At 43.9% G+C, this 27,910-nt stretch overlaps 1 protein-coding gene across 3 annotated transcripts in view; it reads left to right on the plus strand.

Annotated features, from left to right (window-relative positions):
• The window catches only part of STYXL2 (serine/threonine/tyrosine interacting like 2), a 107,971-nt gene extending 81,360 nt beyond the window's left edge, over window positions 1-26,611 (plus strand). For all 3 annotated transcript variants that reach the window (XM_056559888.1, XM_056559885.1, XM_056559887.1), the window contains 2 exons: window positions 10,703-10,920; window positions 23,349-26,611. In XM_056559888.1, the coding sequence (XP_056415863.1) occupies window positions 10,703-10,920; window positions 23,349-26,047 (2,917 nt within the window). In that variant the 3' untranslated portion in view covers window positions 26,048-26,611. The remainder of the gene's footprint in view (window positions 1-10,702; window positions 10,921-23,348) is intronic.
• The last annotated feature ends 1,299 nt before the right edge of the window (window positions 26,612-27,910 follow it).

The raw sequence follows: 27,910 nt of genomic DNA on the forward strand, positions 1-27,910 counted from the left end.
CCTGCTTCTCTGGCGCCAGTTCCTCCAGGAAAAACCTTTGTCCCCCCACGTCTTCGCCTCTAGACTCTCAAATGGGGTCATTCCTCCCACTTGGCGGGTCACGCTGGAATCAAAAAATCCATTCAGTTGATTGCCAGACACTATTGGTGGCCTTCCCTTGAAAAAGATGTGACTGACTTTGTACGCTCCTGTACTGTCTGTGCACGTGATAAAACTCCTCGCCAGAGGCCTGCAGTTCTTCTTCTTCCTCTGCCGGTGCCCGAACAGCCTTGGTCACACATAGCGATGGACTTCGTCACTGACCCTCCTGTATCCCATAGCAACACTGTCATTTGGGTGGTCGTTGATCGATTCTCCAAAATGGCCCATTTCGTTCCGCTTCCTGGCCTCCCTTCTGCGCCACAATTGGCGAAGCAATTTTTTTTGCACATTTTTCGTTTCCACGGTCTGCCTACACATATCGTCTCTGATAGAGGCGTTCAATTCATCTCGAAATTCTGGAGAGCACTCTGCACCCAATTGAAGATTAAATTGAATTTTTCCTCCGCCTACCACCCGCAATCTAATGGACAAGTGGAGAGAATAAACCAAATCCTTGGTGACTACCTGCGACATTTTCTCTCCTCCCGCCAAGATGATTGGGTTGACCTGTTACCCTGGGCTGAATTCTCGTACAATTTCAAAAACTCTGAGTCATCCGCCAAGTCTCCATTCTTTGTGGTGTACGGCCGTCACCCGCTTCCCCCTTCCCCATTCCCACTTCATCTGGAGTTCCTGCCGTAGATGATTTGACCCGGGACTTTTCCTCTATTTGGAAGGAGACTCAAAAGTCGCTCTCGCTGGCCTCCTCTCGTATGAAAAAACATGCGGATAAGAAGAGAAGAACTCCTGTCTTTGCCCCTGGTGACAAAGTGTGGCTCTCTGCCAAATATATTCGGTTTTGTGTCCCTAGCTACAAGCTGGGTCCTCGTTACCTCAGGCCATTTAGGGTCAAAAGTCAAATCAACCCTGTTTCTTACAAGCTTCATCTTCCTCCTTCTCTTCGTATTCCTAACTCCTTTCATGTATCCCTTCTCAAGCCTCTCATTCTTAACCGCTTTTCCCCCAAGGTCACCGTTCCTGCTCCTGTCTCGGGCTCCTCTGACGTCTTCTCGGTTAAAGAAATTCTCGCTTCAAAGATTGTCAGAGGTAAAAAAAAAATTCTTGTTGATTGGGAGAATTGTGGCCCCGAAGAGAGGTCTTGGGAGCCAGAGGACAATATTCTAGAAAAGGAACTCATCTACAGATTCCTCGGTTCCAAGAAGAAGGGGAGACCCAAGGGGGGGGGGGAACTGTCACGCCGAGCGCTCCGGGTCCCGCTGCCTCCCTGGAGCGCTCACGGCGTGCTTCTGTCTGCAGTGCTCCGGTCCCCGGAGGGGACGCGATCCGAGGCACGGCTCGTGCCCGCCCTCGGATCGCGCCCCATGTCACTCACCTCTCGCCCCCATCTGCTTCCTCCCGGCGCGCGCGGCCCCGCTCCCTAGTGCGTGCGCGCGCCAGCTTGCTATAATTTAAAGGGCCAGTGCACCACTAATTGGTGCCTGGCCCAATCACTCCCTAACACATAAAAACCCACTTCCACTTCCTCTCCTTGCCGGATCTTGTTGCCTTGTGCCCTGAGAAAGCGTTATAGTGTGTTCCAAGCCTGTGTACCCAGACCTTCTGCTGTTGCCCCTGACTACGAACCTTGCTGCCTGCCCTGACCTTCTGCTACGTCTGACCTCGCCTCTGTCTAGTCCTTGTGTACCGCGCCAGTCTCAGCTGCCAGAGAGGTCGAGTCGCTACTGGGGAACACGACCTGGTAGTTACTGCCGCAGCAAGTCCATCCTGCTTTGCGGCGGGCTCTGGTGAACACCAGTAACTGCTTAGAACCGATTCCCCAGTACGGCCCGCGTCATCGCCTCTCTGGTACAGGGGATCCACCTCCAGTGTCTTCACCAGCCGCTAGTCCGGACCCTGACAATACTGATGCGCATGCGCCATGTGCAGATTGGGAACATTTGCCCTCTACAAACATGGCGCATTATGCACACATATACTTTACACGCATGCACGGATCACACTGCGCTCTGATTGGCCATCTGATTACGAGGCCGAGAATCTCCCATTGGAGCTGTGCGTCACGCAGGCGCAGACCAAAATATACCCCGCTTGTGTAGTGTGACAAACATGTCCACATGCTTCTGCTGGTAAGTACTGATACGTTACGATGAATGTACCTCTCAAGCATCCGCCCTCTTCTGCACTATAAACACTGGGAGGAACATTGTATGAATATATCTGACGTCACTGAACCCCAATGTAATGACAGGAGTCTCTGAACACTGATAATGATTATATATACTTTATCCACTGATGTATGTAATTATCTAATATTGTGTGTGTATATAACCCACATGGAGGGTCACTTATTTGGGCTTGAAAATGGCGGCGAGAGGCCGCAGAAACGTTGTTCTCTACACTGGAATGATGCAATAAATTTTGCCACGTTTTTTCACCTACCTCGTGTGTGCTGCTGCCTATTTGGATATATAGATAGATATGAGATAGATAGATATGAGATAGATAGATAGATAGATAGATAGATATGAGATAGATATATATGAGATAGATAGATATAAGATATATAGATATGAGATAGATAGATATGAGATAGATAGATAGATAGATATGAGATAGATAGTTATGAGATAGATAGATGGATATGAGATAGATAGATATGAGATAGATAGATAGATATGAGATAGATATGAGATAGATAGATATGAGATAGATAGATATGAGATAGATAGATGGATATGAGATAGATAGATATGAGATAGATAGATAGATATGAGATAGTTATGAGATAGATAGATATGAGATAGATAGATATGAGATAGATATGAGATAGATATATAGATATGAGATAGATAGATAGATATGAGATAGATAGATAGATATGAGATAGATAGATGGATATGAGATAGATAGATATGAGATAGATAGATAGATGGATATGAGATAGATATATAGATATGAGATAGATAGATATGAGATAAATAGATATGAGATAGATATGAGATAGATAGATATGAGATAGATAGATGGATATGAGATAGATAGATATGAGATAGATAGATATGAGATAAATAGATATGAGATAGATATGAGATAGATAGATATGAGATAGATAGATAGATGGATATGAGATAGATAGATAGATAGATATGAGATAGATAGATGGATATGAGATAGATAGATAGATAGATAGATAGATAGATAGATAGATATGAGATAGATATATAGATATGAGATAGATAGAAAGATATGAGATAGATAGATATGAGATAGATAGATATGAGATAGATAGATATGATAGATAGATGGATATGAGATAGATAGATATGAGATAGATAGATAGATAGATATGAGATAGATAGATATGAGATAGATATATAGATAGATAGATAGATATGAGATAGATATATAGATAGATATGATATTCCTCGGATATACACCTACATGCTCCTGTCAGTAACACACTGTACGCTGCCGCTCTGCTCTTTGATGTATCCAGAGGCGGCGGATCCTGTAATGATCTCACGTTGCGGGTCTGTCCAGAACATTCCCTGCAATAATAATGATGAGGATGAAGAGGCGGCCGGTCCGGCCATGGATGTTATTAGATGATATAGAATTACTGACTATAGTGTTATAACCAGGGATCGGGGGAGAGGGAGGGGTCCATATATGGAGGTTTTCTATATCTTATTACAGTGAGGGAGGGGTCCATATATGGGGGTCTCCTATATCTTATTACAGAGAGGGAGGGGTCCATATATGGAGGTTTTCTATATCTTATTACAGTGAGGGAGGGGGTCCATATATGGGGGTCTCCTATATCTTATTACAGAGAGGGATGGGTCCATATATGGGGGTCTCCTATATCTTATTACAGAGGGGGTCCATATATGGGGGGTCTCCTATATCTTATTACAGAGAGGGAGGGGTCCATATATGGGGGTCTCCTATATCTTATTACAGAGAGGGAGGGGTCCATATATGGAGGTTTTCTATATCTTATTACAGTGAGGGAGGGGACCATATATGGGGGTCTCCTATATCTTATTACAGAGAGGGAGGGGTCCATATATGGGGGGTCTCCTATATCTTATTACAGAGAGGGAGGGGTCCATATATGGGGGTCTCCTATATCTTATTACAGAGAGGGAGGGGTCCATATATGGAGGTTTTCTATATCTTATTACAGTGAGGGAGGGGACCATATATGGGGGTCTCCTATATCTTATTACAGAGAGGGAGGGGTCCATATATGGGGGTCTCCTATATCTTATTACAGAGGGGGTCCATATATGGGGGGTCTCCTATATCTTATTACAGAGAGGGAGGGGTCCATATATGGGGGTCTCCTATATCTTATTACAGAGAGGGAGGGGTCCATATATGGAGGTTTTCTATATCTTATTACAGTGAGGGAGGGGACCATATATGGGGGTCTCCTATATCTTATTACAGAGAGGGAGGGGTCCATATATGGGGGGTCTCCTATATCTTATTACAGAGAGGGAGGGGTCCATATATGGGGGTCTCCTATATCTTATTACAGAGAGGGATGGGTCCATATATGGGGGGTCTCCTATATCTTATTACAGAGAGGGAGGGGTCCATATATGGGGGTCTCCTATATCTTATTACAGAGAGGGAGGGGTCCATATATGGGGGTCTCCTATATCTTATTACAGAGAGGGAGGGGTCCATATATGGGGGTCTCCTATATCTTATTACAGAGAGGGAGGGGTCCATATATGGGGGTCTCCTATATCTTATTACAGAGAGGGAGGGGTCCATATATGGGGGTCTCCTATATCTTATTACAGGGAGGGATGGGTCCATATATGGGGGGTCTCCTATATCTTATTACAGAGAGGGAGGGGTCCATATATGGGGGTCTCCTATATCTTATTACAGAGAGGGTCCATATATGGGGGTCTCCTATATCTTATTACAGAGAGGGAGGGGTCCATATATGGGGGTCTCCTATATCTTATTACAGAGAGGGTCCATATATGGGGGTCTCCTATATCTTATTACAGGGAGGGATGGGTCCATATATGGAGGTTTTCTATATCTTATTACAGTGAGGGAGGGGTCCATATATGGGGGTCTCCTATATCTTATTACAGAGAGGGAGGGGGTCCATATATGGGGGTCTCCTATAGCTTATTACAGGGAGGGATGGGTCCATATATGGGGGTCTCCTATATCTTATTACAGGGAGGGATGGGTCCATATATGGGGGTCTCCTATATCTTATTACAGGGAGGGATGGGTCCATATATGGAGGTTTTCTATATCTTATTACAGTGAGGGAGGGGTCCATATATGGGGGTCTCCTATAGTCTTATTACAGAGAGGGAGGGGGTCCATATATGGGGGTCTCCTATATCTTATTACAGGGAGGGATGGGTCCATATATGGGGGTCTCCTATATCTTATTACAGTGAGGGAGGGGTCCATATATGGGGGTCTCCTATATCTTATTACAGTGAGGGAGGGGTCCATATATGGGGGTCTCCTATATCTTATTACAGGGAGGGATGGGTCCATATATGGAGGTTTTCTATATCTTATTACAGTGAGGGATGGGTCCATATATGGGGGTCTCCTATAGTCTTATTACAGAGAGGGAGGGGTCCATATATGGGGGTCTCCTATATCTTATTACAGGGAGGGAGGGGGTCCATATATTGGGGTCTCCTATAGTACTATTACAGAGAGGGAGGGGTCCATATATGGAGGTTTTCTATATCTTATTACAGAGAGGGATGGGTCCATATATGGGGGTCTCCTATATCTTATTACAGAGAGGGAGGGGTCCATATATGGGGGTCTCCTATATCTTATTACAGGGAGGGATGGGTCCATATATGGAGGTTTTCTATATCTTATTACAGAGAGGGATGGGTCCATATATGGGGGTCTCCTATATCTTATTACAGAGAGGGAGGGGTCCATATATGGGGGTCTCCTATATCTTATTACAGGGAGGGATGGGTCCATATATGGGGGTCTCCTATATCTTATTACAGAGAGGGATGGGTCCATATATGGGGGTCTCCTATAGTCTTATTACAGAGAGGGAGGGGGTCCATATATGGGGGTCTCCTATATCTTATTACAGAGGGGGTCCATATATGGGGGGTCTCCTATATCTTATTACAGAGAGGGATGGGTCCATATATGGGGGTCTCCTATATCTTATTACAGAGAGGGAGGGGTTCCATATATGGGGGTCTCCTATAGTATTATTACAGAGAGGGATGGGTCCATATATGGGGGTCTCCTATATCTTATTACAGGGAGGGAGGGGGTCCATATATTGGGGTCTCCTATATCTTATTACAGAGGGGGAGGGGTCCATATATGGGGGTCTCCTATATCTTATTACAGGGAGGGAGGGGGTCCATATATTGGGGTCTCCTATATCTTATTACAGAGGGGGAGGGGTCCATATATGGGGGTCTCCTATATCTTATTACAGAGAGGGTCCATATATGGGGGTCTCCTATATCTTATTACAGGGAGGGATGGGTCCATATATGGGGGTCTCCTATATCTTATTACAGAGGGGGGTCCATATATGGGGGTCTCCTATATCTTATTACAGAGAGGGAGGGGTCCATATATGGGGGTCTCCTATATCTTATTACAGAGGGGGTCCATATATGGGGGTCTCCTATAGTCTCATTACAGAGAGGGATGTGTCCATATATGGGGGGTCTCCTATAGTCTTATTACAGAGGGGGAGGGGTCCATATATGGGGGTCTCCTATATCTTATTACAGAGAGGGATGGGTCCATATATGGGGGTCTCCTATAGTCTTATTACAGTGAGGGAGGGGTCCATATATGGGGGTCTCCTATATCTTATTACAGAGAGGGAGGGGTCCATATATGGGGGGTCTCCTATATCTTATTACAGAGAGGGAGGGGTCCATATATGGGGGTCTCCTATATCTTATTACAGGGAGGGATGGGTCCATATATGGGGGGTCTCCTATATCTTATTACAGGGAGGGATGGGTCCATATATGGGGGCCTCCTATATCTTATTACAGGGAGGGATGGGTCCATATATGGGGGTCTCCTATATCTTATTACAGAGAGGGATGGGTCCATATATGGGGGTCTCCTATAGTCTTATTACAGAGAGGGATGGGTCCATATATGGGGGTCTCCTATAGTATTATTACAGAGAGGGATGGGTCCATATATGGGGGTCTCCTATAGTCTTATTACAGAGAGGGATGGGTCCATATATGGGGGTCTCCTATATCTTATTACAGAGAGGGAGGGGTCCATATATGGGGGTCTCCTATATCTTATTACAGAGAGGGAGGGGGTCCATATATGGGGGTCTCCTATATCTTATTACAGAGAGGGAGGGGTCCATATATGGGGGTCTCCTATATCTTATTACAGGGAGGGATGGGTCCATATATGGGGGTCTCCTATAGTCTTATTACAGAGAGGGATGGGTCCATATATGGGGGTCTCCTATAGTTTTATTACAGAGAGGGATGGGTCCATATATGGGGGTCTCCTATAGTCTTATTACAGAGAGGGATGGGTCCATATATGGGGGTCTCCTATATCTTATTACAGAGAGGGAGGGGTCCATATATGGGGGTCTCCTATATCTTATTACAGAGAGGGAGGGGGTCCATATATGGGGGTCTCCTATATCTTATTACAGAGAGGGAGGGGTCCATATATGGGGGTCTCCTATATCTTATTACAGGGAGGGATGGGTCCATATATGGGGGTCTCCTATATCTTATTACAGGGAGGGATGGGTCCATATATGGGGGTCTCCTATATCTTATTACAGGGAGGGATGGGTCCATATATGGGGGTCTCCTATAGTCTTATTACAGAGAGGGAGGGGGTCCATATATGGGGGTCTCCTATAGTACTATTACAGACAGGGATGGGTCCATATATGGGGGTCTCCTATAGTCTTATTACAGAGAGGGAGGGGGTCCATATATGGGGGTCTCCTATATCTTATTACAGAGAGGGAGGGGTCCATATATTGGGGTCTCCTATATCTTATTACAGGGAGGGGTCCATATATGGGGGTCTCCTATATCTTATTACAGAGGGGGAGGGGTCCATATATGGGGGTCTCCTATAGTCTTATTACAGTGAGGGAGGGGTCCATATATGGGGGTCTCCTATATCTTATTACAGAGAGGGAGGGGGTCCATATATGGGGGGTCTCCTATATCTTATTACAGGGAGGGATGGGTCCATATATGGGGGTCTCCTATAGTCTAGTTACAGGTACAGAGGGAGGGGGTCCGTATATGGGGGTCTCCTATAGTCTTATTACAGAGAGGGAGGGGGTCCATATATGGGGGTCTCCTATATCTTATTACAGAGGGGGTCCATATATGGGGGTCTCCTATAGTCTCATTACAGAGAGGGAGGGTTCCATATATGGGGGTCTCCTATAGTCTTATTACCGGCAGAGAGGGAGGGGTCCATATATGGGGGTCTCCTATATCTTATTACAGAGAGGGATGGGTCCATATATGGGGGTCTCCTATATCTTATTACAGAGAGGGAGGGGGTCCATATATGGGGGTCTCCTATAGTCTTATTACAGAGAGGGAGGGGGTCCATATATGGGGGTCTCCTATATCTTATTACAGAGAGGGAGGGGTCCATATATGGGGGTCTCTTATATCTTATTACAGAGAGGGAGGGGTCCATATATGGGGGTCTCCTATATCTTATTACAGAGGGGGAGGGGTCCATATATGGGGGTCTCCTATATCTTATTACAGGGAGGGATGGGTCCATATATGGGGGTCTCCTATATCTTATTACAGAGAGGGAGGGGTCCATATATGGGGGTCTCCTATATCTTATTACAGAGGGGGAGGGGTCCATATATGGGGGTCTCCTATATCTTATTACAGAGGGGGTCCATATATGGGGGTCTCCTATATCTTATTACAGAGAGGGATGGGTCCATATATGGGGGTCTCCTACATCTTATTACAGAGAGGGAGGGGTCCATATATGGGGGTCTCCTATATCTTATTACAGAGGGGGTCCATATATGGGGGGTCTCCTATATCTTATTACAGAGAGGGATGGGTCCATATATGGGGGTCTCCTATATCTTATTACAGAGAGGGAGGGGGTCCATATATGGGGTTCTCCTATATCTTATTACAGAGAGGGATGGGTCCATATATGGAGGTCTCCTATATCTTATTACAGGGAGGGATGGGTCCATATATGGGGGTCTCCTATATCTTATTACAGAGAGGGATGGGTCCATATATGGGGGTCTCCTATATCTTATTACAGAGGGGGGTCCATATATGGGGGTCTCCTATATCTTATTACAGAGAGGGAGGGGTCCATATATGGGGGTCTCCTATATCTTATTACAGAGGGGGTCCATATATGGGGGTCTCCTATAGTCTCATTACAGAGAGGGATGTGTCCATATATGGGGGGTCTCCTATATCTTATTACAGGGAGGGATGGGTCCATATATGGGGGTCTCCTATATCTTATTACAGAGAGGGAGGGGTCCATATATGGGGGTCTCCTATAGTCTTATTACAGAGGGGGAGGGGTCCATATATGGGGGTCTCCTATATCTTATTACAGAGAGGGAGGGGGGTCCATATATGGGGGGTCTCCTATATCTTATTACAGGGAGGGATGGGTTCCATATATGGGGGTCTCCTATAGTCTTATTACAGAGAGGGAGGGGTCCATATATGGGGGTCTCCTATATCTTATTACAGAGAGGGAGGGGTCCATATATGGGGGTCTCCTATATCTTATTACAGAGAGGGAGGGGGTCCATATATGGGGGGGTCTCCTATATCTTATTACAGGGAGGGAGGGGTCCATATATGGGGGTCTCCTATATCTTATTACAGAGGGGGTCCATATATGGGGGTCTCCTATTTCTTATTACAGAGAGGGAGGGGTCCATATATGGGGGTCTCCTATATCTTATTACAGAGGGGGTCCATATATGGGGGTCTCCTATAGTCTCATTACAGAGAGGGATGGGTCCATATATGGGGGGTCTCCTATATCTTATTACAGGGAGGGATGGGTCCATATATGGGGGTCTCCTATATCTTATTACAGAGAGGGAGGGGTCCATATATGGGGGGGTCTCCTATATCTTATTACAGGGAGGGATGGGTCCATATATGGGGGTCTCCTATATCTTATTACAGGGAGGGATGGGTTCCATATATGGGGGTCTCCTATAGTCTTATTACAGAGAGGGAGGGGTCCATACATGGGGGTCTCCTATAGTCTTATTACAGGGAGGGATGGGGTCCATATATGGGGGTCTCCTATATCTTATTACAGAGGGGGATGGGGTCCATATATGGGGGTCTCCTATAGTCTTATTACAGAGAGGGAGGGGGTCCATATATGGGGGTCTCCTATAGTCTAGTTACAGGTACAGAGGGAGGGGGTCCGTATATGGGGGTTTGCTATAGTCTTATTACAGAGGGGGAGGGGTCCATCAATGGGGGTCTCCTATAGTCTCCTATAGTCTGATTACAGGGTGATCTGATTTCTCACTGCACTTACTGATCTTTTTCAGGAGTGTGGCGGTCAACAAGGGACGTCTGAAGCGAATGGGCATCACCCACATCCTCAATGCCGGACATAACACCACCGTCTTCACCGGGCCCAACTTCTACACCGGGATGGAAATCCAATACATGGGCGTGGAGGTCGACGACTTCCCTGACTGTGACATCTCCAAGTTCTTCCGCCCGGCCGCTGAGTTCCTGGATGAGGCGCTTCTGACCTACAGGGGTAATAGTCCCATTGTCATAGGGGCCATGTAGGAGGGTTGTATAGTGCCTGTGCCACGCTGAATGCTGCCGTACATAACACAGTCTCCTCTCCAGGGCCCTGCATCTGGGTGTCTCTAGAATCCTGGGACTTGATTGTACAATAGACATTAAAGGGGTACTCCACCCCTAGACATCTTATCACTTATCCAAAGTATAGGGGATAAGATGTATGATCGCGGGGGTCCCCGCAATCTGTCATTCCGCACCCACCTTTGTGAGCTCTCTGCAGTGCTGGAAGCTTTGAGTGTGAAGTGTACTCCGGCCCCGTGGTACACTCGGAGCCTCCAGTTTTGGCCAAAGTCTTACTCAGACTGACAGATGTCAGTCTGAGTAAGGTTTTGGCCGAAATGCGTCTACTACTTCTTGTTACAAGCACTGTGTAAATAAACACTTAGCACTTTGGCAGAAGATTTGAGTGAGTGCCGGGATTCTTTCTTTACCACATGCACCACTACAAGACACCAGTGCCGACCCTTCCGTTGGATTGTTTGTACTATCTGTATACTGCTACTGCTCCCTCTATGTTATCAGGATATATAGTAGTTATACAATTCCCCTCCAGCTCTATCTGTATACTACTGCTTATCTCTATGGGATCAGTATATATAGTAGTTATTCACCTCCCCTCCAGCTCTATCTGTATACTGCTGCTATCTCTATAGGATCAGGATATATAGTAGTTATATACCTCTCCTCCTGCTCTATCTGTATACTGCTGCTATCTCTATAGGATCAGGATATATATAGTAGTTATACACTTCCAGCTCTATCTATATACTGCTGCTATCCCGATGGGATCAGGATATAGTTGTTATACACCTCTCCTTTAGCTATATTTGTATACTTCTGCTGCTATCTCTATGGGATCAGAATGAATAGTAGTTATACACCCCCCCTCCGGCTCTATCTGTATACTGCCGCTATCTCTATGACATCAGGATATATAGTAGTTATACACCTTCCCTCCAAGCTCTATCTGTATACTGCTGCTTCTGCTATCTCTGTCGGATCAGAATAAATAGTAGTTATAAACCTCCCCTCCAGCTCCATCTGTATACTGCTGCTATCTCTATGACATCAGGATATATAGTAGTTATACACTTCCCTTCCAGGTCTATCTGTATACTGCTGCTATCTCTATATGATCAGGATATATAGTAGTTATACACCTTCCCTCCAAGCTCTATCTGTATACTGCTGCTGCTGCTATCTCTGTGGGATCAGAATAAATAGTAGTTATAAACCTCCCCTCCAGCTCTATCTGTATACTGCTGCTATCTCTATGGGATCTGGATATATAGTAGTTATACACCTCCCATCCAGCTCTATCTGTATACTGCTGCTGCTATTTCCATGGGATCAGGATATATAGTACGTACTGTATATCCCTTCCCTCCAGCTCTATCTGTATACTGCTGCTGCTGCCATCTCTATGGGATCAAGATATATAGTAGTTATACACTTCCCTTCCAGCTCTATCTGTATACTGCTGCTATCTCTATGGGATCAGTATATATAGTAGTTATACGCCTCCCCTCCAGCTCTATCTGTATACTGCTGCTATCTCTATGGGATCAGGATATATAGTACGTATACGATGATATATGATTATAGGTCAAATCACTGTCCCTTATGACAATATTTCTCTAAAAACCCCACTTTGAGTAGGAAAACACATGAAAACTGCACATAGTGTGAACTGACTCCAACCCAGTTATGAGTCTTATCAGTTCACCTGAGTGACTTCCAGCTCCAGAAGCCTAATTAGATGACAAGATGCAGTGATCAGACTCCACCCTCTCTCTCTGCAAAGCCAGAGGATTCATGGGAAATGTTGGCAGCCTTAGGAAATCATTTCAGTGATAGAATTGATATCTGTATGGCTGAAAACCTCATCATTATTCTCTAATAATATCCTTTGCTGCACTATATAAGAAAAAACATTTCTCGGAGTGCTTCTTTAACCCCTTAAGGACTCAGCCCATTTTGGCCTTAAGGACTCAGACAATTTAATTTTTACATTTTCATTTTTTCCTCCTCGCCTTCTAAAAATCATAACTCTTTTATATTTTCATCCACAGACTAGTATGAGGGCTTGTTTTTTGCGCGACCAGTTGTCCTTTGTAATGACATCACTCATTATATCATAAAATGTATGGCGCAACCAAAAAACACTATTTTTGTGGGGAAATTAAAACGAAAAACGCAATTTTGCTAATTTTGGAAGGTTTCGTTTTCACGCCGTACAATTTATGGTAAAAATGACGTGTGTTCTTTATTCTGAGGGTCAATACGATTAAAATGATACCCATTATTATATACTTTTATATTTTTGTTGCGCTTAAAAAAAATCACAAACTTTTTAACCAAATTAGTACGTTTATAATCCCTTTATTTTGATGACCTATAACTTTTTTATTTTTCCGTATAAGCGGCGGTATGGGGGCTCATTTTTTGCGCCATGATCTGTACTTTTTTTTGATACCACATTTGCATATAAAAAACTTTTAATACATTTTTTATAATTTTTTTTTAATAAAATGTATTAAAAAAGTAGGAATTTTGGACTTTTAAAAATTTTTTTCGTTCACGCCGTTCACCGTACGGGATCATTAACATTTTATTTTAATAGTTTGGACATTTACGCACGCGGCGATACCAAATATGTCTATAAAAAATGTTTTTTACGCTTTTTGGGGGTAAAATAGGAAAAAACGGACGTTTTACTTTTTTATTGGGGGAGGGGATTTTTCACTTTTTTTTGACTTTTACTTTTACATTTTTTTTTACACTTGAATAGTCCCCATAGGGGACTATTCATAGCAATACCATGATTGCTAATACTGATCTGTTCTATGTATAGGACATAGAACAGATCAGTATTATCGGTCATCTCCTGCTCTGGTCTGCTCGATCACAGACCAGAGCAGGAGACGCCGGGAGCCGCACGGAGGAAGGAGAGGGGACCTCCGTGCGGCGTTATGAATGATCGGATCCCCGCAGCAGCGCTGCGGGCGATCCGATCGTTCATTTTAATCGCGAACTGCCGCAGATGCCGGGATCTGTATTGATCCCGGCACCTGAGGGGTTAATGGCGGACGCCCGCGAGATCGCGGGCGTCGGCCATTGCCGGCGGGTCCCTGGCTGCGATCAGCAGCCGGGATCAGCCGCGCATGACACGGGCATCGCTCCGATGCCCGCGGTTATGCTTAGGACGTAAATGTACGTCCTGGTGCGTTAAGTACCACCTCACCAGGACGTACATTTACGTCCTGCGTCCTTAAGGGGTTAAAGGGGTACGCCACTGAATCTTTTTTTTTTTTTTTTTTTTTTTTTTTAATCAACTGGTGCCAGAAAGGTAAACAGATTTGTAAATTACTTCTATTAAGAAATCTTAATCCTCCCAGTACTTATCAGCTGCCTTATGCTCCACAGGAAGTTCTTTTCTTTTTGAATATCCTTTCTGTCTGAGCACAGTGCTCTCTGCTGACACCTCCGTGTCCGTGTCAGGAACTGTCCAGAACAGGAGAGGTTTTTTATGGGGATTTGCTCCTACTCCTCCTGACATGGACAGAGGTGTCAGCAGAGAGCACTGTGGTCAGAAAGAAAGGAAATTCAAAAAGAAAAGAACTTCCTGTGGAGCATACAGCAGCTAATAACTACTGGTAGCATTAAGATTTTCTAATAGAAGTAATTAACAAATCTGTTGAGTTTAACTTTCTGGCACCAGTTGATTTTAAAAATAAATGTTTTTCAGTGGAGTACCCCTTTAAAGTTTAAGTTAAAGGGGTATTCAGGGCAAAAACTTTTTTATATATATATCAACTGGCTCCGGAAAGATAAACAGATTTGTAAATTACTTCTATTAAAAAAACTTAATCCTTCCAATAGTTATTAGCTTCTGAAGTTTTCTGTCTAACTGCTCAATGATGATGTCACGTCCCGGGAGCTGTGCATGATGGGAAAAAAAATATCCCCATAGGAGCTGGACAGCTCCTGGGACGTGAGTCATCAGAGAGCAGTTAGACAGAAGACAACAACTCAACTTCAGAAGCTAATAACTATTGGAAGGATTAAGATTTTTTAATAGAAGTAATTTACAAATCTGTTTATCTTTCCGGAGCCAGTTGATATATAAAAAAAAAGTTTTTGCCTGGAATACCCCTTTAAAGTTTTTTTTTTTCTTATATAGTGCAGAAAAGGCTATTATTAAAGAATAATGATGAGGTTCTTGGCAGGCATGAGGTTTTCAGCCATACAGATATCAATTCTATCACTGAAATGATTTCCTAATGCTGCCAACATTTCCCATGAATCCTCTGGCTTTGCAGTGAGAGAGAGGGTGTGGAGTCTGATCACTGCACCTTGTTGAATACCCCTTTAACCACTGTGTAGCTGCCTTGTGGTCCCTTACAACGTGCTGCTCTCTGAAGGCAGCTTTGTATGTGACTAGAGCAGTCTTTCCCAACCAGGGTGCCTCCAGCTGTTTCAAAACTACAACTCCCAGCGCGCCCGGACAGCCTTCGGCTGTCCGGGCATGCTGGGAGTTGTAGTTTTGAAACAGCTGGAGGCACCCTGGTTGGGAAACACTAGACTAGAGTAAAGACACAAACTACCCCTTTATTGTATAAGTCATGAAGACCCATAGATAATAATATTTTCCGTCATCTTGGTTCCCCTTTAATTTTACGTCTCTATAGTAAATTGCGGTGTCTGTAGCCGCCATACAATTGCGCCATTCAGTTCTCCTCGCCACAAAGTGGACATCAGCCCCGGCCCTGTTATAGGGGCCCCATAGGCGGGATATAAGGGATAAAAATAACCCGCCGCCACGACAGACCTGACTCCGCGGTGAATCATCGGGGCTTTAGCGTTATTTTAAGAGTAACAATAAGAAAACATAAAGTGTCAGCAGAGGATAATAATACAAGTGATAGACGCTGGGTTTGGGTTTCTGCAAATAGTTTGGATTAATGGCTGAATTCTACACAGAGATCTATTATACACGACACTTCATCACCCCAGAAATATACCGCAATATTATACTGGAGAACGCACTGTGTGCTGGGATATACACGGGATGGATGGATAGATATGAGATAGATAGATAAATAGATAGATAGATGTCATAGATATGAGATAGATAGATAGATAGATAGATAGATAGATAGATAGATATGAGATAGATAGATAGATAGATAGATAGATAGATGAGATAGATAGATAGATGTCATAGATATGAGATAGATAGATAGATAGATAGATAGATAGATAGATATGAGATAGATAGATAGATAGATAGATATGAGATAGATATGAGATAGATAGATATGAGATAGATAGATAGATAGATGTCATAGATATGAGATAGATAGATAGATAGATATGAGATAGATAGATAGATAGATGAGATAGATAGATAGATAGATAGATAGATAGATAGATAGATAGATAGATGAGATAGATAGATAGATATGAGATAGATAGATAGATATGAGATAGATAGATAGATAGATAGATAGATATGAGATAGATAGATATGAGATAGATAGATATGAGATAGATAGATAGATATGAGATAGATAGATATGAGATAGATAGATAGATAGATATGAGATGGATAGATAGATATGAGATAGAGAGATAGATATATGAGATAGATAGATAGATAGATATGAGATAGATATGAGATAGATAGATAGCTAGATATGAGATGGATAGATGAGATAGATAGATATGAGACAGATAGATAGATATATTAGATAGATAGATAGATAGATAGATTGATAGATATGAGATATATATGAGATAGATAGATAGATAGATAGATAGATATGAGATAGATATGAGATAGATAGATATGAGATAGATAGATATGAGATAGATAGATATGAGATAGATAGATATGAGATAGATAGATATGAGAGAGATAGATATGAGATATATATGAGATAGATAGATATGAGATAGATATTAGATAGATAGATTGATAGATATGAGATATATATGAGATAGAGAGATAGATATGAGATAGATAGATATGAGATATATATGAGATAGATAGATAGATATGAGATAGATATGAGATAGATAGATAGATATGAGATAGATAGATATATATGGGATAGATAGATATGAGATAGATATGAGATAGATATATATGAGATATAAATGAGATAGATAGATATGAGATAGATAGACATGAGATAGATAGATATGAGATAGATAGATAGATATGAGATAGATAGATATGAGATAGATAGACATGAGATAGATAGATATGAGATAGATAGATAGATAGATATGAGATAGATAGATATGAGATAGATAGATAGATAGATATGAGATAGATAGATATGAGATAGATAGATAGATAGATATGAGATAGATAGATATGAGATAGATAGATAGATAGATATGAGATAGATAGATAGATATGAGATAGATCGATATGAGATAGATAGATAGATATGAGATAGATAGATAGCTAGATATGAGATAGATAGATATGAGATAGATAGATATGAGATAGATAGATATGAGATAGATAGATAGATAGATAGATATGAGATAGATCGATATGAGATAGATAGATAGATATGAGATAGATAGATAGATAGATAGATATGAGATAGATATGAGAGAGATAGATAGATATGAGATAGATAGATATGAGATAGATAGATAAATATGAGATAGATAGGAGATAGATAGATATGAGATAGATAGATATGAGATAGATAGATATGAGATAGATAGATAGATAGATAGATATGAGATAGATAGATAGATAGATATGAGATAGATCGATATGAGATAGATAGATAGATATGAGATAGATAGATAGCTAGATATGAGATAGATAGATATGAGATAGATAGATATGAGATAGATAGATATGAGATAGATAGATAGAAAGATATGAGATAGATCGATATGAGATAGATAGATAGATATGAGATAGATAGATAGATAGATAGATATGAGATAGATATGAGAGAGATAGATAGATATGAGATAGATAGATATGAGATAGATAGATAGATATGAGATAGATAGGAGATAGATAGATAGATAGATATGAAGAAGAGTTTCTCACTGTATCTGAATGTGGACAATAAAATAGTTATTAAAATCTACTAGAAGAAGTTATTTCCTTCCTCTCTACAGTCATCGATAACGATCTATTGCACAATTTATTTATAATGTTTTTTTATAAACCCCCATCTGTGACCTCAGACTTCACCACTTATGGTTTTTCGGCAGTGCAGTAAATGACATCTGTGTATTGGTTCTCATTTTTGTTGCTCTAGTATTATCCTTGTGTTCTCACCTTCCATTGCCTCCTCAATTCTTCCGGAATATAAATCATTTCTTGTCAGAGACCTGACCCATGTCCACTAGAGCCGTCAAAAATAGCATTGTCCTTGTCCTATCACGAAGCTGCCGCAGCCGGGGACCTTGAAGGGATAGGACATCGTGGGCAATTGGAAGACCCCCGAGCAAATGTGTCACATCAGGAAGTCTTAATCAGTTCATCCCTCCGCCCCTAGACATCTTATCCCCTAGCCAAAGGATAGGGGATAAGATGTCTTGTCGCAGGGGTCCCGCTGCTTGGGACCCCCGTGATCTCCCTGCTGCACCCGGCGTTCATTTAGAGCATCAGGTGCAGCGCCAGAGGCTCGTGACATCGCTGCCACGCCCCCTCAATGCAAGTCTATGGGAGGGGGCGTGACGTCCCATAGACTTGCATTTAAGGGGTGTGGCCTTGACGTCAAGAGTGGGGCGTGACCGTGATGTCATGAGCCTCCGTCCTGCAGCACCAGTCCACCGGCATGGAGCGAAGTTCGCTCCATGCACAAGATGTCTGAGGTGCCGCAGCCGAGATTGCTGGGGTCCAGACATCTTATCCCCTTTCCTTTGGATAGGGAATAAGATGTCTAGGGGTGGAGTCCCCATTTAACTCGCGCCACACCCCTACCCCTTAATTCCCTGGTTGAACTTGATGGACATATGTCTTTTTTCGACTGTACTAACTATGTAACTATGTAACTCCTTGGGGACGAAGGGCGTATGCATACGCCCTCGCGTCCCGTCACTTAAGGACGGAGGGCGTATCCATACGCCCTCCGTATTTCCGATCACTGCCGCTCGCCGGGCGGTGATCGGACCGGGATGTCTGCTGATATCTATCAGCAGGCATCCTGTGGCAATGCCTAGGGGGGTCCTGAGACCCCCCCATATCGGCGATCGCAGCAAATCGCAGGTCAATTCAGACCTGCGATTTGCCGCGATCCGGGCAAATCGGGTCACTGGTGACCCGATCTCCCGGAAAATAAGACTGATCGGAGCTGTCAGAGACAGCTCCGACCAGCCTAAAGGATAGGAGCGAGGTGGCAATGTTGCCACCCCCTCCTAATCCCTGCCATCGGTCGGTCAGGCTGACCACCAATGGCAGGAGGGGGGCGGGGGTTACAGTTCATTTCCCCCCGCTCTGCGCACCGATCGAAGTCGGTACAGAGCGGGGGGGGAACACTGGCGGCGAGGGGGGGGGGACATGGCCCGGCATACCCGGACCGGCATCGGCGGCGGAGGCGGCGCGGAGCAGCGGCGGCAGGAACAACCGGCGGCCGGAAAGTGCGGCTGAGAAGGCTGCAGTGAAGATCGCGGTAAGTGATCTTCACTGTGGCCTTCTAAAAGCTGCAAAACTACAACTCCCAGCATGCCCAGACAGCCAAAGGCTGTCTGGGCATGCTGGGAGTTGTAGTTTTGCAACATCTGGAGGGTCACAGTTTGGAGACCACTGTGTAGTGGTCTCTAACCTGTGGTCCTCCAGATGTTGCAAAACTACAACTCCCAGCATGCACTTACTGTCTGGGCATGCTGGGAGTGGCACAGTTTGGAGACCACTATATGGTGGTCTCCAAACTGTAGCCCAACAGATGTTGCAAAACTACAACTCCCAGCATGCCCAGACAGTCAGGGATGCTGGGCGTGTAGTTCTGCAATATCTGGCCCTTCAGATGTTGCAGAACTACAACTCCCAGCATGCCTGGACAGTCTGGGCATGCTTGGAGTTGTAGTTTTGCAACATCTGGAGGGCTACAGTTTGGAGGCCACTGTTCTTCCCCAGTTGTTGCATAACTACAACTCCTAGCATGCCCAGACAGTCCAGGCATGCTGGGAGTTGTAGTTCTGCAACATGTGAAGGGCCAGATATTGCAGAAATACACGCCCAGCATCCCTGATTGTCTGGCCGTGCTTGGAATTGTAGTTTTGCAACAGCTGTAGGCACACTGGTTGGGAAACACTGAGCTAGAGTCTGTTTCCTAACTCAGTGATTCCAACCCGTGTGCCTCCAGCTGTTGCAAAACTACAACTCCCAGAGTGCACTGACAGACCGTACATGCTGGGAGTTGTAGTCTTGCAAAAGCTGGAGGCACATGGGTTGGAATCACTGAGCTATAGTCTGTTTTCTAACTCAGTGGTTCCCCACCAGTGTGCCTGCAGCTGTTGTAAAACTACAACTCCCAGCATGTACGGTCTGTCAGTGCATTCTGGGAGTTGTCATATTGCCACAGCTGAAGGTTTGTGGCAAGACCCCCCCCCCCCTTGGGGCGGGGCGCCCCCCCCCCTCCCCCCCCCCATGTGAATGTACATGGTACATTCACACGGGCGGGTTTACAGTGGGTTTCCTTCAACGAAACTTACTGTGAACCCTCGCCTGTGTAAATGTACCCTAAAAACACTACACAACACTAACAAATAATAAAAAGTAAAACACTACACATACACCCCCTTACACGTCGCCCCCCCCCCCCCCCCCCCCCCCAAATAAAAATTAAAAATGTCTCATACGGCAGTGTTTCCTAAACGGTGCCTCCAGCTGTGGCAAAACCACAACTCCTGGCAGGCTGGGAGTCTTGCAACAGCTGGAGGCACCCTCTGGGAGACACTGCTGTAGGGTTTTGGTGGAGACAAGCCCCATCCTTGTAACCGGGTCCACCCCTACTGCAAATTCCTTATTCAGGCCTCAAATGCGCATGGCGCTCTCTCACTTCAGAGCCCTGTCGTATTTCAAGGCAACAGTTTAGGGCCACATATGGGGTATCTCCGTACTCGGGTTAAATTGCGTTACAAAGTTTGGGGGGATTTTTCTCCCATTACCCTTTGTAGAAATGGTAAATTTGGGGAAAAAACCTGCACTTTAGTGACATTTTTTATTTTTATTTACACATCCGAATATAACGAAAAGTCGTCTAACACCTGTGGGGTGTAAAGGCTCACTGGACCCCTTGTTACATGCCTTGAGGGGTCTAGTTTCCAAAATAGTATGCCATGTGTTTTTTTTTTTTTTGCTGTTCTGGCACCATAGGGGCTTCCTAAATGCGACATGCCCCCCAAAAACCATTTCAGCAAAACTCACTCTCCAAAATCCCATTGTTGCTCCTTCCCTTCTGAGCCCTCTACTGCGCCCGCCGAACACTTGACATATACATTTGAGGTATTTCCATACTCGAGAGAAATTGGGTTACAAATTTTGGGGGGATTTTTCTCCTTTTACCCCTTGTAAAAATTCAAAAACTGGGTCTACAAGAACATGCGAGTGTAAAAAATTAAGATTTTGAATTTTCTCCTTCACTTTGCTGCTATTCCTGTGAAACACCTAAAGGGTTAACAAACTTACTGAATGTCATTTTGAATACTTTGAGGGGTGCAGTTTTTATAATGGGGTAATTTATGGGGTATTTCAAATATGAAGGCCCCTCAAATCCACTTCAAAACTGAACTGGCCCCTAAAAAATTCCGATTTTGAAAATTTTGTGAAAAATTGGAAAATTGCTGCTGAACTTTGAAGCCTCTGGTGTCTTCTAAAAGTAAAAACTCATCAATTTTATGATGCAAACATAAAGTAGACATATTGTATTTGTGAATCAAAATATTATTTATTTAGAATGTTTATTTTCCTTACAAGCAGAGAGCTTCAAAGTTATAAAAATGCCACATTTTCAATTTTTTCATCAAATTTTGGAATTTTTCACCAAGAAACGATGCAAGTATCGCCAAAAATTTACCACTAACATAAAGTAGAATATGTCACGAATAAACAATCTCGGAATCAGAATTAAAAGTAAAAGCATTCCAGAGTTATTAATGCTTAAAGTGACAGTGGTCAGATGTGCAAAAAATGCTCCCGTCCTTAGGGTTATAATGGGCTCCGTCCCCAAAGAGTTAAAGGACTTTTATACGCCAGGTGTGGGTTACTTCTTCCAGCAGCCCAAATAATGTAGGGCATATAGTAAAAGTAGACGTACCTCTGGGTAAAAACGAGTCATATGGAAGAGGTGGCCATAGACTCCATCCTGGTTGGAAGAACTTTCATGGAGGAAGAAAGCTTTTGGACATCTGTAGTCCAGTTGACTTATTCTGGAGAGGGGTGGACACCACCAATAAATATCCATTACCGCAGTTCAAAATCCCTCCCCCCCCCCCCCCCCCAATGAATTTGACCTGTCTCATTGGAACCATAGGTCATTAGTGGATTCTCTTCACAAATGGTGGGATCTTCTGGAATCAGCCTGATATGTCCGTACGATCTAGGAGAGAGGCCATCTAAGTAATCGTCTCCTAGGCCCCATTGCAAAATCTGCAACAGGACTCTCACCTACCGTGTACCATTTATGACATTGGTGTCTAGATATGTTGCACAAGAGCCCTTTGGGGGCCCGAGAGGCAACTTCTACCTCTGCACCTTTATCTGCTCCTTTCCATCTAAGGTATAGATCTGTGGTCTCCAAACTGTGGACCTCCAGTGGTCTCCAAACTGTGGCAATCCAGAGGTCTCCTAAACTGTGGACCCCCTGCGGTCTCCAAAACTGTGTACTTCCAGTGGTCTCCAAAACTGTGACCTCCAGTAGTCTCCAAACTGTGGACCTCCAGTGGTCTCCAAACTATGGACCTCCAGTGGTCTCCAAAACTGTAAACCTCCAGTGATCTCCAAAAATGTGAAGCTCCAGTGGTCTCCAAACTGTAAACCTCCAGTGGTCTCCAAACTGTGAACCTCCACTGGTCTCATTACTACTACTATATATCTAGTTGTCCACGGGCAACGACTATCACACTAGTGCCGACCTCCTAGCTACTCATGTCTCCAAACTGTGGACCTCCACTGGTCTCCAAACTGTGGACCTCCAGATGTTGCAAAACCACAACTCCCCACATGCCCGGACAGCCGTTAGCTGTCCGGGCATGCAGGGAGTTGTAGTTTTGCAACATCTGAAGGTCCACAGTTTGGAGACCACTGGTTTAGATTAGTCAAAATGTTGATTGCAAACTCAAATGTAGTAGTTTTACAAAACAGTAACTTTTGCTATTCTCTCTTTACAGGTAAAGTTTTGGTGAACAGTGAGATGGGGATGAGTAGATCTTCCGTCCTGGTCGCAGCCTACTTGATGATTTTCCATCACATGACTATCCTAGAGGCCCTCATGACCTTACGCAAGAAACGGGCCATTTACCCCAATGACGGTTTTATAATGCAGCTTCGAGAGCTCAACGAAAAACTGCTGGAAGAACGTGAATATTCTGACGGATTAGACGACGGCGACACCAATAGTCAGGGCTCGGTTGTAGAAGCCAAGACACACTCTATAGTGGTAGAAGAAGAAGACGGAGAGAGCATAATGGGAGCCAAAGTTCATTCTATTACTTTTGAGGAAGAGGACACGACTAGCATTATGGGGAGTGCCATGAGCATGGCAGGAAAGTCAAGTGTAGTGTCCAAGCAGCCGACACTCATCGACGAGGATGAGGAAGAGAAAATCTACGAAGAATGGAGAAGAAAACAAGGACTTCCACCAAGGGAAATACCGAAGAAGGAAAACGAGCAAATCATGAAACTTCCGGAAGAAGGAGATGTGAGCGACGACGACCTAAGACAGATGATTTATAACTGGCAGAAGGAAAATGCCAAATATCATTCCGTTGACCCCGGAGATGATGGAAGTTCTATGATGAGTGAGAGATGTTATACACCGAGTGAGATCAGTGACGTGGAGAGTGTCACCTCCCAAGAGATTCGGATGTTGAAACAACAATTTGAAGCAAGTCGAAGGAACCGAATGGCCCGAGGACGTTCTGACTCCGAATCAACTGAAAGTACCTGGGATATGTGGAACCAAAGACTCATGGAGATCGAGAAGGAAGCCGTATCAAAGAGTGATGAGAAGGACAAGAAGAAGGAGAAGGATATCGATGAAGAGAGCCTGTGCTCGGAAGCGAGTTCTCTATTCAACTTTTGTAAAAAGAACAAACACAAGTTGACTCCTCTGGAAAGGTGGAAAATTAAGAGAATTCAGTTTGGGTTTCACAAGAAAGACTCGGAAGCATCGGATGGCCAAACCAAAGAGGAGAATGGTGAGAAGAAAGATGAAGACCAGATGAGTCAATCGGATGTAAACATATCGGCTTACCAGGCCTGGAAGATGAAGCACCAGAAGAAAGTAGGCAACGAAAATAAGGATGAAATTGTGGAACTGGCCAAAGGAGAAGACACTGCAAGTATCAAGCGCAAACAGAGGCGGGCTGAGATCTTAGAACGTTCTAAGCAGACCTTGGAAGAAAGCCAATCTATGTGTGGTTGGGATACTGAAAGTTCTATAAGTGGTACCATCCCATTGTCAGCGCTATTCCAGACTGCTCCGTCATCTGGCAGTGGTGATGCCGCCTCAGTGTTGAGCATGCAGAGCAACAGATCCCATCAGTCCCAGGCTAGAAGCACTGTCAGCCAAGCACAAGTCCCTACAACAGTCAACTTACCACCTGGGGCAGATGCTATTTCCATAGCGGGTATTCAGAACTGGATAGCCAACGTAGTGAACGAAACCATTGCTCAGAAACAGAACGAGATCATGATGATGTCCCGTGCTTCTTCAGCCATGAGCATGGCTTCCGGGGACCTTGGAAGAAGGGCAGATGATGATAGATCTTCCATACTTAGTGCGGCAATAGGTTCAAGTCTCTCAGGTACGGCATTTCAGCAACGTGACCATAAAAGCTCAGACTCAGTGTTGTCTTATAATACATCAACCGGCTCAGCTACAAATATACCAAGTACTAAAAGAAAAATTACCCAAACGAGTGTCCCACTTTTTGGACTGTATATGGATGACGTGGATCTAAAAAAGCTCAACCAGAAAGAAAACGAAATTAGAGAAGAGTTGACCGAGAAGCTGACCCAGTATCGAAAGGAAAAAGTCGTCTCTGACAACAAGCGAAGCTACATGTACAGAAAGAAAAAGGCTAAAGGCACCGAAGAGGATGATGAAGACGAAGAGAAGGAAAGTGTTCTGAGCTCGAAATTCCAAAGTTCTAGGTTGTCCTCAAATCAAGAATGGAAAAAATCTGAAAAAACATCTTACCTAGGTAACCTCAGCCACTTTTCAGGTGCCAACTCTACAAGTTCAGATGTGGAAACCAATGTAAGCAAATGGCTGAGTGGTGTAAACGTAGAAAGGGCCTCATCATCTTATAGTGAAAGATCTTATGAAAAGTCAAAAAGATCCGAACATGAGCAAGAAATTAACTCTCAGATCAACGGGCACTCAAGGAAGCCTTCCGAACAAGACAAAGAGGACTATACGTCTCATCAGAGCTACAGGGACTCCACCAGGGCCACATCCAGATTCTCAATGTCTTCTGAAGAAGAGTACGATGTCAGACGCACTAAAGTCTACGAATCCCAAAGCCCTGAACCCTACCTCAGTAACCGCGTGCGAGAACACAATGGGTTAGAAGACGTCGATGTACCAAACACTAGACCGCCTAGAAGAAGTCACCTAACAGATCATGAAGATTCCGATGTCTCAAACAGGATGGATCTGGGATCCACAAGAGGAAGGTTCAAGAACGATGAAGACGAGAAGAAAGACACCTTGGAAAGTGACAGCTCTGGAGAGCGATGGTCTCGGAATAGAAAGACCAAAGAAGAAACGGAGGAAATGGATGATGACGACATAATCGCTGCATGGAGGAGCCGACAGGAGGAGATGAAAGCAAGAATCAGGAGGTGCAAGGAGGAGGACTGAATCACTCCAGACTGCAGTCGAGGATAACTAGAGGTTTTCTATGAAAAATAAGTCTGTGATAGCTGAAGTGGACTATTCCATTTAGCTGCCCGGTTCTCTTCTCTTTTGGCTCCTTTGTAGCCTTGGCAACAGGTTCAAAGGCCCCTTGAGTTTTTTGTATTGCAGTATGTAGGCAGAATGTGCCCTGCCAAGCTCTTGGCAACATTTTATGTGTCTCTCAAAGGTTTTTTTTCTTCCACTTTAAAAGCTGAATTAGTAAATCATTGAGAATTCTACAACCTTTTAAAATACTTTGTTTCCATGTTTTGCTTCCTCAACATTTTTAATATTTCTGCTTGCTGCTAAAGAAAGAGAGCACTCCTGTATATATTCAGAGGTAGTAATCCTGCACATAGCTAGTCCTGCTCTCAGCTGAGAAGTGATACAATTGTTTCCCGTCTAGACAATGCTCTGTGAGCTAAACATCCTGCACTCCAGACTGATACATTGTACATAGCTAGTCCTGCTCTCAGCTGAGAAGTGATACACTTGTATCCAGTCTAGACAATGCTCTGTGAGCTAAACATCCTGGGCTCCAGACTGATACATTGTACATAGCTTGTCCTGCTCTAAGCTGAGAAGTGATACAATTGTATCCAGTCTAGACAATGCTCTGTGAGATAAACATCCTGGGCTCCAGACTGATACATTGTACATAGCTAGTCCTGCTCTCAGCTGAGGAGTGATACAATTGTATCCAGTCTAGACAATGCTCTGTGAGCTAAACATCCTGGACTCCAGACTGATACATTGTACATAGCTAGTTCTGCTCTCAGCTGAGGAGTGATACAATTGTATCCAGTCTAGACAATGCTCTGTGAGCTAAACATCCTGGACTCCAGACTGATACATTGTACATAGCTAGTCCTGCTCTCTGCTGAGAAGTGATACAATTGTTTCCCGTCTAGACAATGCTCTGTGAGCTAAACATCCTGGGCTCCAGACTGATACATTGTACATAGCTAGTCCTGCTCTCAGCTGAGAAGTGATACAATTGTATCCAGTCTAGACAATGCTCTGTGAGCTAAACATCCTGGACCCCAGACTGATACATTGTACATAGCTAGTCCTGCTCTCAGCTGAGAAGTGATACAATTGTATCCAGTCTAGACAATGCTCTGTGAGCTAAACATCCTGGACCCCAGACTGATACATTGTACATAGCTAGTCCTGCTCTCAGCTGAGAAGTGATACAGTTGTATCCAGTCTAGACAATGCTCTGTGAGCTAAACACCCTGGCCTCCAGACTGATACATTGTACATAGCTAGTCCTGCTCTCAGCTGAGAAGTGATACAATTGTATCCAGTCTAGACAATGCTCTGTGAGCTAAACATCCTGGACTCCAGACTGATACATTGTACATAACTAGTCCTGCTCTCAGCTGAGAAGTTATACAATGATATCCAGTCTAGACAATGCTCTGTGAGCTACACACATCAGCAAAAATCTCTCTTGCTACAATGTATCAGTGTGCATTCCAGGCTGTCCAGCACATAGTGTAATGATTCCAGCTGTTCAGTAGAACTGAGCTGAACCTTTAGAAGTCACCTTTCCTGGGTCCTGTACTGTGGCTCCCAGTAATCCGATACTCCTAGGACTTACAGTAGAGCAGAGTAGTGTGACATACAGAACAAGTATCAATACCGGATTCTAACAAAACAAGAATAGTAACACACCAAAAGAACCAGACATTATGAAATGGATAAAAAAGATGATGACAAAAACTGTAACAAAGACTAGTCCTGGGTGTCCTTAATGTTTACTAGATTTATTCTCTGATTCTAACCTATAACCAGATAAACTAAACGCTGTCCGTGCAATGT

The sequence above is a fragment of the Hyla sarda genome, chromosome 2 (genome assembly GCF_029499605.1).
Source record: "Hyla sarda isolate aHylSar1 chromosome 2, aHylSar1.hap1, whole genome shotgun sequence".
In the NCBI taxonomy this organism is placed as follows: Eukaryota; Metazoa; Chordata; class Amphibia; order Anura; family Hylidae; genus Hyla; species Hyla sarda.